The 15,477-nt window shown below is 42.3% G+C and overlaps 1 protein-coding gene across 7 annotated transcripts in view; it reads left to right on the forward strand.

The window, feature by feature from the left end:
* The window catches only part of ELMO1 (engulfment and cell motility 1), a 559,155-nt gene that overhangs the window by 119,807 nt on the left and 423,871 nt on the right, over positions 1-15,477 (forward strand). For all 7 annotated transcript variants that reach the window (XM_058296771.1, XM_058296773.2, XM_058296772.2 and 4 more), the window contains exons 3-4: positions 3,878-3,918; positions 4,906-4,978. In XM_058296771.1, the coding sequence (XP_058152754.1) occupies positions 3,878-3,918; positions 4,906-4,978 (114 nt within the window). The remainder of the gene's footprint in view (positions 1-3,877; positions 3,919-4,905; positions 4,979-15,477) is intronic.

The raw sequence follows: 15,477 nt of genomic DNA on the forward strand, positions 1-15,477 counted from the left end.
TAAAGGAAAGCTAGTGAATAAAATGGATTTCCCATTCACTAGAAATTTATTGTTTCCCACTAAATTTTATTTGTACCTACACCCTGTGGTAACTAGTATTAGGGGTGGGGAAGGATACAAAGATAAATTAAGATGTCCTTGTTCTCAAGGGAACAAGAAGATAAGACAAAGGCCTTAGGAGTGATTTACTGGGTTAAGTGATTACTTCTAACTGGGGAGATCGGGATCTCTGCTTTGAGTGGGTGGCTTTGACCTAGATACTAAATTATATGTAAGAGTCTAGTGTTAGAAGAGAAAAAAGGTAGGACATTTCAACAGAGTACTGGCGTAAGTGAAAGAATACATATGGATTTTTTAGGAAGGTGAATCACCAATTAATCCAGAAGCATGGAGCATGTGTGGAATTAGTAGAAAGTATAATTTCTTAAGACCCAATTATAGAAGCCCTTGGGTAACAAGCTAAGGGATTTTCACTTTAATGGTATTGAGGATGGATGAAGGATATTGGAGCCAAAAAATGACACAAGCAAAGTTTGCACAGGCAGTTTTTTTGTTTTTTGTTTTTTGTTTTTTTAAATTATATAGTATGATATTGGTGGTTGGAGGGAAAGAGACTAGAGATGAGGAGACAATGCTGGGGTCCGGGGATGGGGTGCCAAGAACCTGTGAAGGACATAGTGGCCCAACTTTGTGCCTTGTCAATGTTACAGAGCAATGTAAAGAAGACAGAGAAGCCAAGGACGAGTTTTCCAAAAAACATGCCTGGAATAGCTCCCAAAGTAGCAGGACATGAACGGGAACTAGAAAATAAGAACTTGAGTTTGCTATGCCAATGGAGCATTTGATTGGAAATTTATGGCAAGAAGTTTCTGAGGAAGCAGGGTTGGCACACAGGAAGGGGGCTAGAGCTGGGGAAATAGATTGAAGGGTGGTAGACTGGCAGGGTATGTGCATTAGAAGCTTAGCCTGACAGCCAGGGTTGGAATAGGGAGAGTCATTTCAACTCTCATCTCTTATTTGAAAATAAATGTTTACCTTCAGTTTATCTTCAGAAGCATGGTTAGGAGGTGAGAAGTAACGATGTTGACATCACAGAGGGGTGGTGTACATGACCTGGTAACTAATTTGGTCTGGGGAGTGAAGAAATCAGGGCTGTGATGATCCCCAGGCAGCAGTGATGCCACCATGAGAGCAGAGAAGTCCTGGGGTCGAGTGGGGAGGTGAGCTTTGGAAGGGGCTTGCTGCTCTTGGGGTCAATCAAGGGCTGGGGAATGATGAGGGTGACAGGTTTTGTTTGGACACATTTAGTAAGCTGCTTGAAGGAGGAGTATTAAAATGCCCTATCTAACAACCGTTGGACTTGCAGGCAAGGAGGTGGGACCAGAATTATAGACTTATAAGTGGTGCTGTGAATGACGTCCAGGAGGAATTAACCAATTAAGTAAAAGCAAGAGAGACAAGAACAGAAACTTGGACTTCGGAAGCTAGAGGTGAAAGAGGAACTCTGAAGGGTCTCTTGGATTTTACTGAGGAATTGGTTATAAATGTAGGAGAACGAAGGACAAATCTCTGGAAAGAGAGGGTTGCAAAGAGAAGGGAGTCAAATACTTGGCCTATTTGGAATTTATGGTAAAAAATAAGTTGACCGTAGAGTCAAATAAGGCAGATGGATTAAGTAAGATGAGAACTGTGAAAAGGTGATTAGACTTAGAGTTTGGTTGGTAAGGACTAACAATTGATTGGAACAGATAGAAGAATGGAGAGGACAGGTATAGGAAGTGGGTGGTGGGCCCAGCCTTGTCCTTTTATAACGTTCATTTTAATGGGCTGGGCTGCATTATGGATTTATGGATGTTCAGTTAACCATGATTCCTTGTCTTCTGTGGTTTAGAGTTTCTCTGCAATCTTTTTATTTGGTGTCTATATTCAACCTCAGAGTATACTGGATATAATAACTCATCATAAACTTCTGCCCTGACTTTATTCCACATCTATGAATCAGACCCGAATTAAAGTTCAAGTTGTTGCAGTAGAAGACCTCAGCTAAGCAGTCTGATAATAAAGTAGTTATTTTAGATGGCTTTTCCTACCTCACTAGCAATACCTATTTCTTTTGGTCTATTGTTTCAGTGTAATTTAAGACTGACTCCCAGGCCTCTGGTTTATGTTTCAGTTCTGAGCGAGCCAGAAGCAAGATCAGGGGCCAGGAGATTGTTGGAAAGGTCTTCTTTAGATTCTGAGAGCCTGGAAGGGTCTCTGACTACTATAAGTAGAAAATCCTCATCTTATGGGAGAAATTTTGTTCCTAAAATCCCTTTGCCATTTTGTTGTGCAGACCCATTCACTCTGCTCCTTATGGCTAGACCATTAACAGTGGGTGGTTTCTTGCAGAGGCCCAGGAAGTGTGGAATACGTAACTGCGTGGTAGAACCCAAGTGCCATTTCTAATCGTAGGCTGAAGGAGACCAACCCAGGATGTGAGGAATCCAGCCACCACGTTTGCATCCCTCGACAATTCAGCACCCTCCTTGCCCACCCCACTCTTGCCTGCGCATCCGGTGGTGGGCAGACGTGCTTTTAAGCACGTGGCGGTAGACTTAGCCATGGAGGCTAGAGCTTCAGAGGGAGGTGGCTCTTTAGAGCGACACAGTGGACTGAGTTGGGGATTTTAGCAGGGGCTGAGGGAGGGCTGTGTAAACAGAGTTCAGAATTCACAGCCGGACAGCCGCGTCTCTAAGAGTGAGGGTGCTAACTGGAAAGGGAGCTCTTTTGCGACATGAAAGTTGGCAAGGAAGCCAGGAAACATTTTTCTGAGCCTTTTGCCCTTTGCAATTCTTCTCATTTTATTTTAATTTCCTTTGATTCTCATAACAGTCCTGAGGAGTGGGTAGGTCCTATCCCCATTTATCAGATAAAGTAGTTGAAACGCAAAAAGTTACGGAAACCGTGGGTCGTTCTGCCGACAAGTTGAGAGAGCTAGACTTGAAGCGGGTTTGCCTGATTCAGAATTTCTTTCCCTGACACCACCTGCCCTTGTTCAGGGACAGAACATGTTGACAGGCACAGGGCTCCTTCGTGGTTTTGTCTGCAAACCCAGGATCATTGTGCTTTGATTTTCCTTCCTCTCTCCCCATTCTTTTCCTGTCTGTGACTTGTTCTTTGGATTGACACGCCACCCCTCACCCCAGGAGACAGATAGAGTCTGTTTGCATCCAAAGCAAAGAGTTTCCACATCTCTGGCTGGGCTTGTTTGTCTCTTTACAGCATTCCTTCTCTCCGGGGACTGGCGGAGCACAGTTGTGGCTTTTGGCACTAGAGCACAGCTGCTGTCTGCCCTCCAGTTGATACCAAGGCACATGGTGTCTTGGTCCCATTGCTGGAGTGCGTCCAGCTCAAGCTGCTGCGCGATTGGCATTTCCCGAGGCCATGGTTGGGCCTGCCCTTTGTAGGAAGAGTTTTGCAATGCCTCATTCTCCATTTGCCACATGTTCTCATTAAAAAAAAAATCATGAAGCCCAGCTTGTTTGTATGTGACTAAACTGCTTGCCTGATGCACGTAGCGCTACTGAGGAATCCTGATTATGATTTGAAATTGCTGGGTGTATTCTCATTCTGATATTGATGTTGTTAAGTTAAATGTGTGTGCATTTTGTTCAACTCATAATACTATGTATGGGATAAAAAGGATCCTAAGGAAAATAAATCGTTAATAAATGTGGAGAGTTTGTAGATTATAGGGGGAAAAAAAGACTCATATACAGCAAATAAAGATAGGGGATGATAGGATCCTTTAATTAGGCTTCTTATTTATTTTTTCCTTAATTTCTAATGACATGAAACTAACAGAAAGTATTTCCTTTTTATTGTTATTTTGCAGAAAAAACCATTGTCTGCAATAATAAAGGAAGTCTGTGATGGGTAAGTCATTTGAAGACACTCCTGGCCACAAATTGATAGGCAAATGAAATATTTCCTGTGCAGTAGTAAAATATTACTCATAAGTCATCACGCCTTGACCTGTCTAAAGTCACCAAGAATTACTTCAGAAGATTTACCCACTCTTTTCCACCCAAAATCCACAGCCGTTCCTCAGTGAGCAGAGTGTCAAATAGCTCCTGTGTACTTGTTGGGGTTGGTTTTATTTATTTTTGAAAAGCTGTGGTCCATTCAACTGACCCAGCAGGGAGCAGTCCAAGGGCTCTTGAGGTTAAACATCTACCTCATCTTGGATAAATTGAGAGGGCCGCTCGGGACCCCGAAGAAGGCAAAGGAATTTAAAAGACCAGTCCGCGGGTAGCTGTGGTGCCGTGTGGAACTTCACCCTCCTGTGGCTTTCCTACTTTGCTTTGGCTGCTTTCACCAACCACAAGGAAAAGCACACATGGAAACTACATGAACTTTTCTGACTTTTAAAGTAGAGCTGTGAATAGAGTGTTTCCTGGGATTTACATAAAGCCTGGAATCCTTAATTGAAATGTTCCAATATGAAGCAGGTTTACTGACTGGGGAGTGCAGGATACAGTGACAATTGAAATTTGCCACTTTTCAAGAATTTAATTTGCCTTCATTTCCTTTGTTCTCCTCTCTCTACTCCTTCACAATAGGGGGGAAAGTAATAATTTATATTTTAATCTCCTCCTGCCCCTCATAAAGACAAAGTGCTTGAAGGTGAGCAATAAGCATTAAATAAGGCCAGGAATATATAATAATATATTATATAGGTAATGATTGGCACCAGGGTAATCAAAAGTAGGCCATTGTTACTTTGAAGAAGTGCATTGTGGTGTACATTGGGACTGGCCCGATTTCAATCACAGAGGATTCAGTTCGTCTACTGCTATAAAAATATGAACAGGAAAATGGCCACTTTTGTTTTTCTGATCTGTTTATGCTTGTATTCTCAAGGTGGTCCCTTGCCAACCATGAATACTTTGCCCTGCAGCATGCCGATAGTTCAAACTTCTATATCACAGAAAAGGTACGTCGACCATGTTATTTAATCTGGGACACGTGTATTGAAGGACAGTAACCACCACTCCTGTTTCCTCCTTCAGGACTAGACATGTGGTCTAAATTTGAGGTCTCTGCCATCCGTGAAAATAAGGTCTGCAAAGCAAACAACTGCTACGTTAGTATTAACAAGACGATATTTAGCCCATTCAAGAGTGAAGACCAAATATGTTTCCAAGTCCTCTTTTAGCAACAGCATTTGCCTTCTAATAGTGAATATACTAATTACTTCTCTTTCTTATTGTTTGGTTAAAGCATTTATTTGATACTCTGTTGACTTAGCCTAGTTCTCCTCTTAGATTTTTTTTTTCCCCCAGAGCAATCTCTAATTCCTGCTTGAAAGTATTTGAAACAATGATAAGAAACTTTTTGCAATGTCCCCCTTGTAGGCACTGAGAGTGTTCTATGATCTTGGGAATGCTGCTTTCGTCTTGGTTGATTTTACTCTCTTTAATAGGGTTGGAGGATAAGGAGGGAGTTGGGAAAGACAGCAGTGGTTGTGGCAGCAGTAAAATGAACATCTAAGACAGGGTTTCTTAGCCAGGGGAGCCTTGGGAGCCCGTGGAAAGATTTCAGGGGGTCTGTGGGCTTGAACTGAAAAAAAAACCAACTATAATATTTATTTTCTCTGACCTCTGATATTGAGTGTCATAAAATTATCTGCCACTACATTCAGAGAAAAGGGTCTGTGTTTTTCACCTGACTGGCAAAAGGAGTCTATGGAACAAAAAAGGTTAAGAACTGCTGGTCTAAGAGACCTCTCATATGGAAAGGAAAGCTAATATCTATTCAGGAACTACTGTGGGCACTTTACATCTGTTGATTTCTTCCTCAGGACAAACCTGCGATATAAACAGTATTGGCTTCCCTTGACCGATAAGCTGAACCATGGAGGTCAAATGGTTTGACCATTGTCTCATGTCTGGCAAACAATAGACTCAAGAAGCAAGTCCACATCTTTGTGATTCTGCGACTTTGTCTTGTGGAAACTTCAAGAAGAATTTAGCATTCTGCTCAGTGATTTTTTTGCAGTCTCACTAAAATGCACAGAAGTTGGTTCTGTCCTCAGGGAACTTAGTCTTGTGAGGCTGAGGAGGAGGGAAAGAAGAGCCTTGTGAATAGTTGTCACTGGGACAAGCCGTCATCATGAGTTTTGTAATACAAGTTGAGTCCAAAGTGCCCTGGGAGGAGGGAGAATCAGGTGACCGGAGGCTCCAGTGTGGGGCAGGCTTTGTCCCAATCAGCATTCCCTAGAGTGACCATGTTTACCCGTGGATCAGTGAGTCCACGATGCTGGGGGCGGAGGCACTAACAAGGGCCCTGTTTCCACTTGTGACTCATTTGCTGTGTGGGTGAGGGCATTCAGTCCAGCCCAGGGGACGATAACCAGAGGCCTGGAAATGCTTCCCAGAAATAAGCTTTGTTCTTTCCCTGATGGACACAGGAATTTTAGAACTGATCAGATTTTCCTTTTCATCTTGATTGCTAGAAAGGTTAGAGTTAGCAAGTGGACTAGATTTCCTGACATGTGCTGTATTATTCATTTCACCTGCTCCATCGAGCCATTCTACAAAGACCTAATTTCTTGATTTTCCTTTTGCTTTTCTTAATGTTTTTCATTTATTTCATATTGTAGTGAAGCAATTTGCACTTTATTCTTGGTGAGACAAAGAGATGAATACATAAATGCAGTTAAATGTGTTATTGTTGATATCCTTAAGCTCAAGGTTGTCTCATTTCAACTTGGGTCACCTTTTAAAGGTAGCTAATACATTTGCGATATTATTGGAAAAGATTGGATGGTTTTCAACTCTTTGGGTATAGTAGGGAAAAGTATAAATATTATTTTTAAGTGGTTCAACTGTAGGACAATTGAAGCGCTACAGGGTTTTGTACCCATTAATGGGTGGTAAGTCAATTTAGTTGGTTGTGAAGTATTAAAAAAAGGGAATATAATAGAGTAAAATATGTCATAGTATATGGCCTGTGCTGATTGTGAAGTATTAACTTCATGTATACACACATGTAATAATATATATTGTACTGGGTTTTACCCTGGGTCATGGTCAAAATGTTTGCAAGCCACTGAGGAAGGATTAGCCATGCCTTTGATTACTCCTTATGTCCGGGTGGGCCGCTTTGGGTTTCCTGTCTTCTGTCATCATTGTCCGCAGACCTCAGCTTATTAGTGATTACTTAGGGTAGGTTCTCAGAGAGCACAGCTACACAGGGAGAACGTTTTTAAAAGCTAGAGCTTTAAATCCCAAGCCCAGTGATTCAGATTTACTGGGCTTGGGCCTTGAATATGGCCTTGACGTTTGCATTTTAAAGAGCCCTCCAGAGAGCTCTGACCGCAGACACCCCAGGGCCCCTCCAAGGAACACCACCCTGAGGATGTCTTTCTAAGCAGGTTGGACAAACGTGCTCAGGGCACCGTGCAGTCCACAGAGGTTGTGTGCAGAGTTTGACTTAGCAATGTGTGAGCGCCTGGGTGTTTACTGGAATAAGTTTTAAAACCATATATTTATGCTTTTTTTTTCTAATTAAAATTAATAAAAAAATTCAAACTACTCAGAACAGTGGGGAAACCATTATTTTATTGGGCGTTATATGAGTCATTTTCTGGGAAGTCCTGGTTAGCCTGAGGAGAAGTAAAGGTCGGGTTTCCAAGGGACTATCTGTGCAGGGGTCTGTCCCTCTTCAAGGGGATTATGCTTTTATCAAGGCTTTAGGGAACGAGAGGATTAATCTTCCCGATCAGAGCCCTCTGTTTGTAAATAAAATGTCTCTGCTCCTTCTGCAGCTGTTACTGGGCGCAGCTGCGTGTGTGACACAGAGCTCAGGAAGCACAGGGCAGGGCGGTGGCGAGTCCTGGTTCCGCAAGATTCAGACTCGGGTCTATTGAGAGCCTCGGGAGCATTGCTAAACATAGAGACCTGTGACTCCAGCACTTTCTCCACTTTTAAAATAACATTTTTAGCACCATCTTGGTTACTTCCAGCCAAAGGAGTTGTTGGGTAACGTTGGCAATACCGTGGTAACCAGTGACTCAGTTTTGAAACTTGTGCACGTGTTTTGTTACTGGTTTTTACTTGTCTGGGTGAGGGTCTCCTTCCCCCTGCCAAAGATAAAAATCATCTGCAATTTCAAAGTAAAAAAAATTCTCTAGCCCTGGCCTAACGAGCTTAAAAATTACTGGAGTGATGGATGCTTGCCATTCTCTTCCAAGATCACCTCCCCTTACTTTTCTCATGCTATCCAAACCCATTTTTTTATTTGCCTATAGGGCCATAAACTTAGGTTTTTCAGGGTGGTGGAGGGGGCGGGGGAATGGGGATCAGGGAGGGGCAGTTAAGCAGAGTTCAGCAGAAGTGTAGCTTGAAACACCGTGATAAGATTCAGCTTTTCACAAGTTCAGAATCTGTCCCAGAAACTATATTTACAAGCGATAAACCTGAAAATGAGGGGGAGAGAGTGAGAGAGAGAGAGAGCAGAAGGAGGGAGAGAGAAAGAGAAGGAAATAAAAGAAAGACTAAAACATGAAAAGCGAATTGCGTTTTTCACTTTGTGTTCCAATGGAATTTGTTTTTTGAAAAAGGTTTGTATATGTATATATAGAGTGAGAGAGCATGTTAAGCATTTTAGTTTGTCACCCTCATCACAGCCTAATGCTGCAGATATTATTAGTATCCCCATTTCACAGATGAGGGAAGTGAGGCAACAACTTGTCATACAGCTCAGAAGTGGCTAAGCCAAGGCTTAGGTGTAGATGGGTCTGACTCCAAAGCTTCGCTATGCTACCTCTCTGCCCCCTGCTGTGGCCCCAATTTGTTTATGATGCCCTTTCATCAGGATCACTGACCTGATGTGAATTTTCTTAGAAAATAGGTACAGGACATTAGATCATGTGAGCCCTGGTTAACAGCTTCAGTCCATGGCTTTCCTCTTCATTAAGAGGGTAACTTGGAGAAAGTTGTAGCAGGTGACCTTCCACTCCCTAGGGAGTAACAAAATGCATTTTTATTTGCCTTGGGTATGGCTTGTGTAAGGCAGTGTTATTGCTCTAATGTCATTCTTTTTAGGCAAACAGGAATATGGCCCTATTGCCCTTATCCCCCTCCATGCAGAGAGGAGGTCACCAGAAAGCGCTGGGCGTGGTGGAGGGAGCTGCTATGAAGGTCCCTGATTGAAGGTCCCTGTGAAGGTCCTGATTGCAGAAAGGGATTTGCTTCCTTCCAGCTAAGATCTATTCCAGAATGTATGAAGGAAAGTGATATATTGGCAGGATCCTATTTTGTAAAGACAGAGATAAGCTACACCTTATCAAGGCTCTCTCTGTGAGGCTGGCCCCAGGAACCTTGGGGAAGAAAGTGGGATCTTTGGAGAGGCACCCCTTTTTGTGCTATTCCCGCTTCCTAGGTGCACTGAGTTCCCAGAATGCCAAGGCAGACAGAACCTGCCTTGGACTTGTGTGTCCCTCCCAGGTTAGAAGATTACTCAGATGGTGTACTGAGTTCACTTAAACTCTCATACTTTTAGCACTGGGCTCTGCAAAGGGCAGAGTGAGAAAAGAGAACGTGACAAACACGTTCGCTTTTCTACATTCACAGAACTCGTGGTCTAGTGGGGGAGAAATGAAGTGGGAAGCCACCATGCAATTTTAGAAGAGAAGAGGGCAGCCACAGGGTCCTGGAGCAGGGTGGGTCTGAACAGAAACTTGAAACTAGATGGGAAATGTATTCATTCCAAGGCGGAACTCCTCTTGTGAGTTTCAGCCCCTTGGATGACCAGCCAGTGGGGGAGGGGTCTGGGGTGGTAACGATGGCCATGAACTTATGTTGGACTCTTGCTCTGCAGTAGGTCCTCTGCAAAAATGCTTCATACTGGCCATTTATTTTATTTGAATCCTCACAGTAACCCCATGAGCCAGTTTTTATTGTGATATGCTCCTTTTTATAGAGGGTATAACTGAGACTCAGGGATGTGAGTAACTGAGTGGAGACTGGACTCATGTTAAGGATTTTGAACTTTATCCTAAACCTTTGGGAAGCCTTGAGGGATGACATTTGACCACATCTGATTAGACAAGAGATTCCCCTGTGATTAGTGTGAATTCAGCATATGGGAAGAATAGGCAATCTATGGTAGGAACCTAGGAAAGCAATGAATTGTGGAGAGGAAAAGAATGAAATGGTGTTTAAAAGTACATGTAGAGACCAGAAACAAATGCCAGATGGCACTTTTGATTCCAAGGAGAAAGTGGGAGTAGATAATAGTTGTCCTTAAAAGTCTGTCTTCAAAAAACTTACTATCTATTAACCTTCCTGACAACTTGTCTAAGAATAGTAATGATACATTGACATTGAATAAAAGTGCTCTTTTTATTTATTTCCAAATTGATATCTTCTTGCTAAATTTGGCAATTTGCATGGCCTGGTGAAATGTTTATATTTAGTTACCTGATTAGCTTATACCCAATTTTAACTTGTCCTTTGGATTTGCCATATTTAGAATTTTCTAACTGACATTCATAGAGAAGTAAAAACAAAACAAAAAATAATCTGCAATGCTTTCCTATGGATTGAGATTTAGGAGTGCAAGGGGAAGAAATTGACTTCCCCACATTTACCAGGTAGCATTTGCTGGGGTTAGAAATTTAATTAAGACACAGTTCCTGACCCCATAGAGTTTTTGGTTTTAGAGTCATTTAGGTTCACAATATGACTCTGTGTGTTTGGTCCCAGATGATTCTGTGCACATTTAAAAAATATATGTATCAACTTCTTTATTTTTTGACATCTTCATTGAGATATAATTCACATACCATAAAATCCACCTATGGGGAGTAGAACTGGCTCAAGTGGTTGAGCACCTGCTTCTCACATGTGGGGTCCCAGCTTCAAACCCCAGTGCCTCTTAAAAATGAAAAAAACACAACAAGGAAATGAAAAAATCAACTCAGGGGAGCAGACGTGGCTCAGTGGTTGAGTGCCAGCTTCCCACACACCAGGTCCTGTCTTCAATCGCCTGTCCTTGGTACCTAAAAAAAAAAAATCCACCCATTTAAAATATACAGTCCCAAGGTTTTTAGCATACTCACGGAGTTGTGCAAGGCTCTATTTATTTTTTTATTTTTAGTGGTAAAGCTCTGTCATTTTCTCCTAGGTATGCTTGTCTTCTCTAGCAGCAGTTTTCCAGCCTAAATGTAGATCGTGGCCTCAGACCTAACGATTCTGAGTGGCATGTCCACGCTGGCATGTGTAACAAGTACAGCTGGTTCTCGTACCGCGTTTGGAGGAATGCGCCCGCTAGAAGGATGAGCAGCCCCTGGAGGGTCCCCCTTATCCCTGCCTCTGATGAAAGCCACACTGCGAATACTTATTCGGGCTTGTAGGCACAGACTCTGATTGCCCGCTTGTTGGAGGCACCATTCTGGTTGGTTTCCACGATTTCTTCTGAGAGAGATGAGGCCCGGCTCCCTTGCTTAGCCTGGCAGTCCCAGCGTGTCCCAGGCTAGTCCTGGTCAGCTACCTGACAAACCATTCTTCAAGTGTACCTTGCTCTGTCTCCCTCGTGCAGCTTTACTAACCTGGAGTTCAGTCCCGGCATCTGCCTTTTCTCCCTCCCATTATATTGCCGATACTAGGTTAGGTCCCTAGATTAGGTCCTGGGGATAAAGAGACGGAATGACAGACTTCTTTCTTCCTGGAGCTGAGGCTGAGAGACAAAAACCAATGTGGAAGCAAAGTCATGAAAATAACTGCCCTGTAAACGTGGTGCCTTTCCTCCTCTCTCTATCAATCCTAAATTGTTTGAGCTGGAAGAAACCAAGGCTACTTGCCTAAAGTAATCCTAACCCCAGTTTTGGAGATTAGTTTCTTAATTTAGCCACCCTCTAAATCTCTACCCCTTCTCTCCCCTGCTGGAGGAGTTAATTGTCTCTCTAGTAAAATGTCTCTTAGTTTCATTTGTTCACTAATCTGGCCGGGCTTCCCTTTGTTGCCACCTTGAACTGCTGTTTAACTGTTTGTGTTAGTTTGTGTTTTCCCTTCAGTGGGATTCTAAGTGCCTTAAACTGTACGGTGGATTCCACGTCGGTGTCTCCCTGCCGTGTCTCACGTAAGCATCATATGGTGTTCCAGGCCCGTGGAGTTTATGTGAGGCAGTTGTTTTTTTTTTTTTTTTTTAAAGATAAAAAGTACAATGAGTTGCTTAATAAATTATGTATAATATTGGGTTAATTAACTTGCCAGAATATTGCACATACACATTCAGTTTACCAGGGAGGAATCGTATAATACTTCTGTTAGTTTTTAAAAGTTTAATTTGGCTTTCAGCTCCCCCACAACCAATTAGTGATCTTTCCCAAAATAAATACAGGCTTGCACACACATACATATAATATCTATGTGAGGCTGGATGCCTACCAAAATTGTTTTAAAGATTCATGAGATTCCATAAAATTATATTTTAACCCAGCCTCCAAGAATCTAAGTACTCCCCATTTGGAATGTAAGTTCCATTTCAGAGAATTTGGTCGCCTGTGGGATTTTTTCTCTTGTGCAAAACAATTCGAAGAGGGCAGGAAAGAAATACTAGGACACTCTTGTACCTTTTAATATACAAACAAATTATGTAGGTGATCAAAGAGCAATACAATTTCGAGGTCCATATTGACATTTTCATTCTCACTGAGCAAATAATTTCCAAGAATCAAAGGCTTGGTTGCTCCAGATAATTTACCGTCAAATTATGTGGTTGGTCAACTCTGAGAAAGTGAGTTTTATTTGGTTTCACCCGGAGGTAGGAGCCATTACTGTCGCGTGGTTCACCCATCCTCAGCTCTTTATGTGAGGCAGTTGGCTCTGGGGAGCAGGGTCATGGAGAAGCAGGAAGAATTCTCGACTTGAGTATCTACTGCAAAATTTCCATGAAGGAGAACATGTGGCATGACTTAGAAGCCTTGTTGGTATTTCCCCTACTTCCCTGCTCAACCCCCCCAACCTTTTTTTTTTTTCCTCAATAAATGAAGGGAAAGTTGAAGATGATCACACAACACACATTTTCCAATAACCACAGCACAATTAATGCAACTGTTTGCACTCAGAACTCTGTGTACCTGTAGTGGGAGCAAGCCACTAAGAGCTGAGGATGGAGCAAGAATTTTGGTAAATAAGGAAAATGCTTTGAAATATGTCACTTTGTGTTTGCTGGCAACATGTGCACAAAGACCCCACATCTTGGGTTTCTCCGAGCCAGTAATCTGAAAGATTATTAGCGTTCTTACTCTTTACTTTAAGTTCATATTAGATTTTTCCCAATTCAGTAGTTGAAGACAAAAGGTCAAGGTTGAGCTAAGGGTCAGATGAGAGCCACAGGGCATTCCTGGGTAGTTGGGACTTCTGATGATGGTTGGGATAGAATTGTAGGTACGCCTTTGGGCCCTCTCAGCCCTTTTGCAATCCATCAAACCCAATTTGTGAAAACTAAAACACCCGTGCACACCCATGCTCACCTCACGCTCCAGGAACCTTTCATCCCTGGCATTGGGATTTAGCCAGCAAGCCTTTACTTTTCTGTCAAGGCCACCCCACTTCCATCAAGGGGCCTTTGCTTGTAGGGACTCAAGCTCAATGAGCAGTAGGCTTTCTGAAGTCTTCTCTAAGAACGTTTTTGGGAGGTTTTAGAATTTTCTAATTAGGGTTTGGGAATTGGAGGGGAGCTATCATTTTAAATCATTTGGGGTTTTTCCTCTAGTGAGGACTTGGAAGAGTACATATTTATTTCAGGAGGAAGAAAAAAAGTCGACTGTCGTGGTTTGAGTCACATAAATGAGAGGGAGTGCAAGACAGTCGGGTAGTGACTGACACCAGAATTACTCAGATGTCGCTGAGTTTTATGACATGTCATTTAATGTTTACCACTGACTGTTGGATTGGGACTATAACAAGATGATTACACAGGCAGCTAACTTTTTTGCTTGTGCTCATGAACTTGTATTTGGTAAGATATGACTGCCTCCAGAATTGCAGGCAAAGATAAATGCCAGAAGTCATGATAATTCCATGTTCTCCAGTTCAGCTATTAAACCAGTGAATAGATTCACCCAAGTTCTAAAACATTTAACTGTGTAATGCTCAAATACAGAAGGAGGCACACTCAGTTTTCCCCTGAAAGCAGGTACTTCTTTACCAAAGCGAACACTTGAAACACCAGAACACCCCTTTCAGACTCTCATCAGCTAAAAAACAACAAACAAACAAAAAACGTCATCAGACATCATAAGCTCTGAGATTGGCTTTGTTACCCTGAGAATGTATTCCAAAGCCAGAAACTTGATTGCAAATTTTCTAAGCCCAAACTCCTTCAGGTTTTATAGTTCAGAAATTACATTTACTTCTGAGTAGCTATTAATCTTTGTTTCTCAAACAAAGAAGATGGAGCCACAGTATGTATATAGTGTGTGTATTTGTATATAAAAATGAGATAAAAACTTCATGAAACAATATTTACCCTCACTTCCTTCAGTCTTTTTGTTGTAGTTGTTTTTTAGCCTATTGTCTTCAGTTTTATATTTTTAATATATTTTCTAGGATCCAGCAGGTTCATTTCTTGACCACTAAAGGAATGTGATCCACGGTTTGAGAATTTTCATGTCTTTCTTCACTCTTTAAGGCCAAAGGTCAAATCAGATTTTTCTCCTCTTTGTTATGTCTGGGACTAGTACAGTGCTCAGTAAATATCTGTTTAATGAAAGAATAAGTACTCATTAAGTTATTATGCCAGGGACCCAAGGGTAGGCTTAAGGTGTTGGCAGGAAAGAAGACCAGAAGGTAAAGGAGAAATAAAAGAAAGGTAGAGAGGTTGAAAGGCAGAGGAAGGAGATCTTGCCCCCACCCAGGAAAGGTAGTGTGCCTTCAACTATTTTTTGGAGTGATGCTCAATGACCCTCCAGTGACAACCCCTAGAACCTGGCCTTCTAGGTTTCCTACTCTTTTCCTTGTGATCAGAGTTCAGTTATAGTAATAGTTATTGTCTGATCATTTCTTTCTGCTCCCTATTGTTCCAGTTATCTATTGCAGCATAACACCACACCCCAGACTTAGTAGCATAAAACAACATCTATTTTATTACACTCACTGATTCTGTGGGTTAAGAATTTGGACATGAGCAAGGGCTTCTTTTTTTTTTTTTTTAATTTTTCTCTCCCCTTCTCCTCCATTGTCTATTCTCTGTGTCCATTCTCTGTGTGTTCTTCTGTGTCTGCTTGTATTCTTGTCAGCAGCACCTGGAATCAGTGTCTCTTTTTGTGCATCATCTTGCTGAGTCAGCTCTCCATGTGTTCGGCACCACTCCTGGGCGGGCTGTGCTTTTTTCATGTGGGGTGGCTCTCCTTGCGGGGCGCACCCCTTGCGCATGGGGCTCCCCTACGTGGGGGACACCCCTGCGTGGCACGGCACTCCTTGC

The sequence above is a fragment of the Dasypus novemcinctus genome, chromosome 5, assembly GCF_030445035.2.
Source record: "Dasypus novemcinctus isolate mDasNov1 chromosome 5, mDasNov1.1.hap2, whole genome shotgun sequence".
In the NCBI taxonomy this organism is placed as follows: domain Eukaryota; kingdom Metazoa; phylum Chordata; class Mammalia; order Cingulata; family Dasypodidae; genus Dasypus; species Dasypus novemcinctus.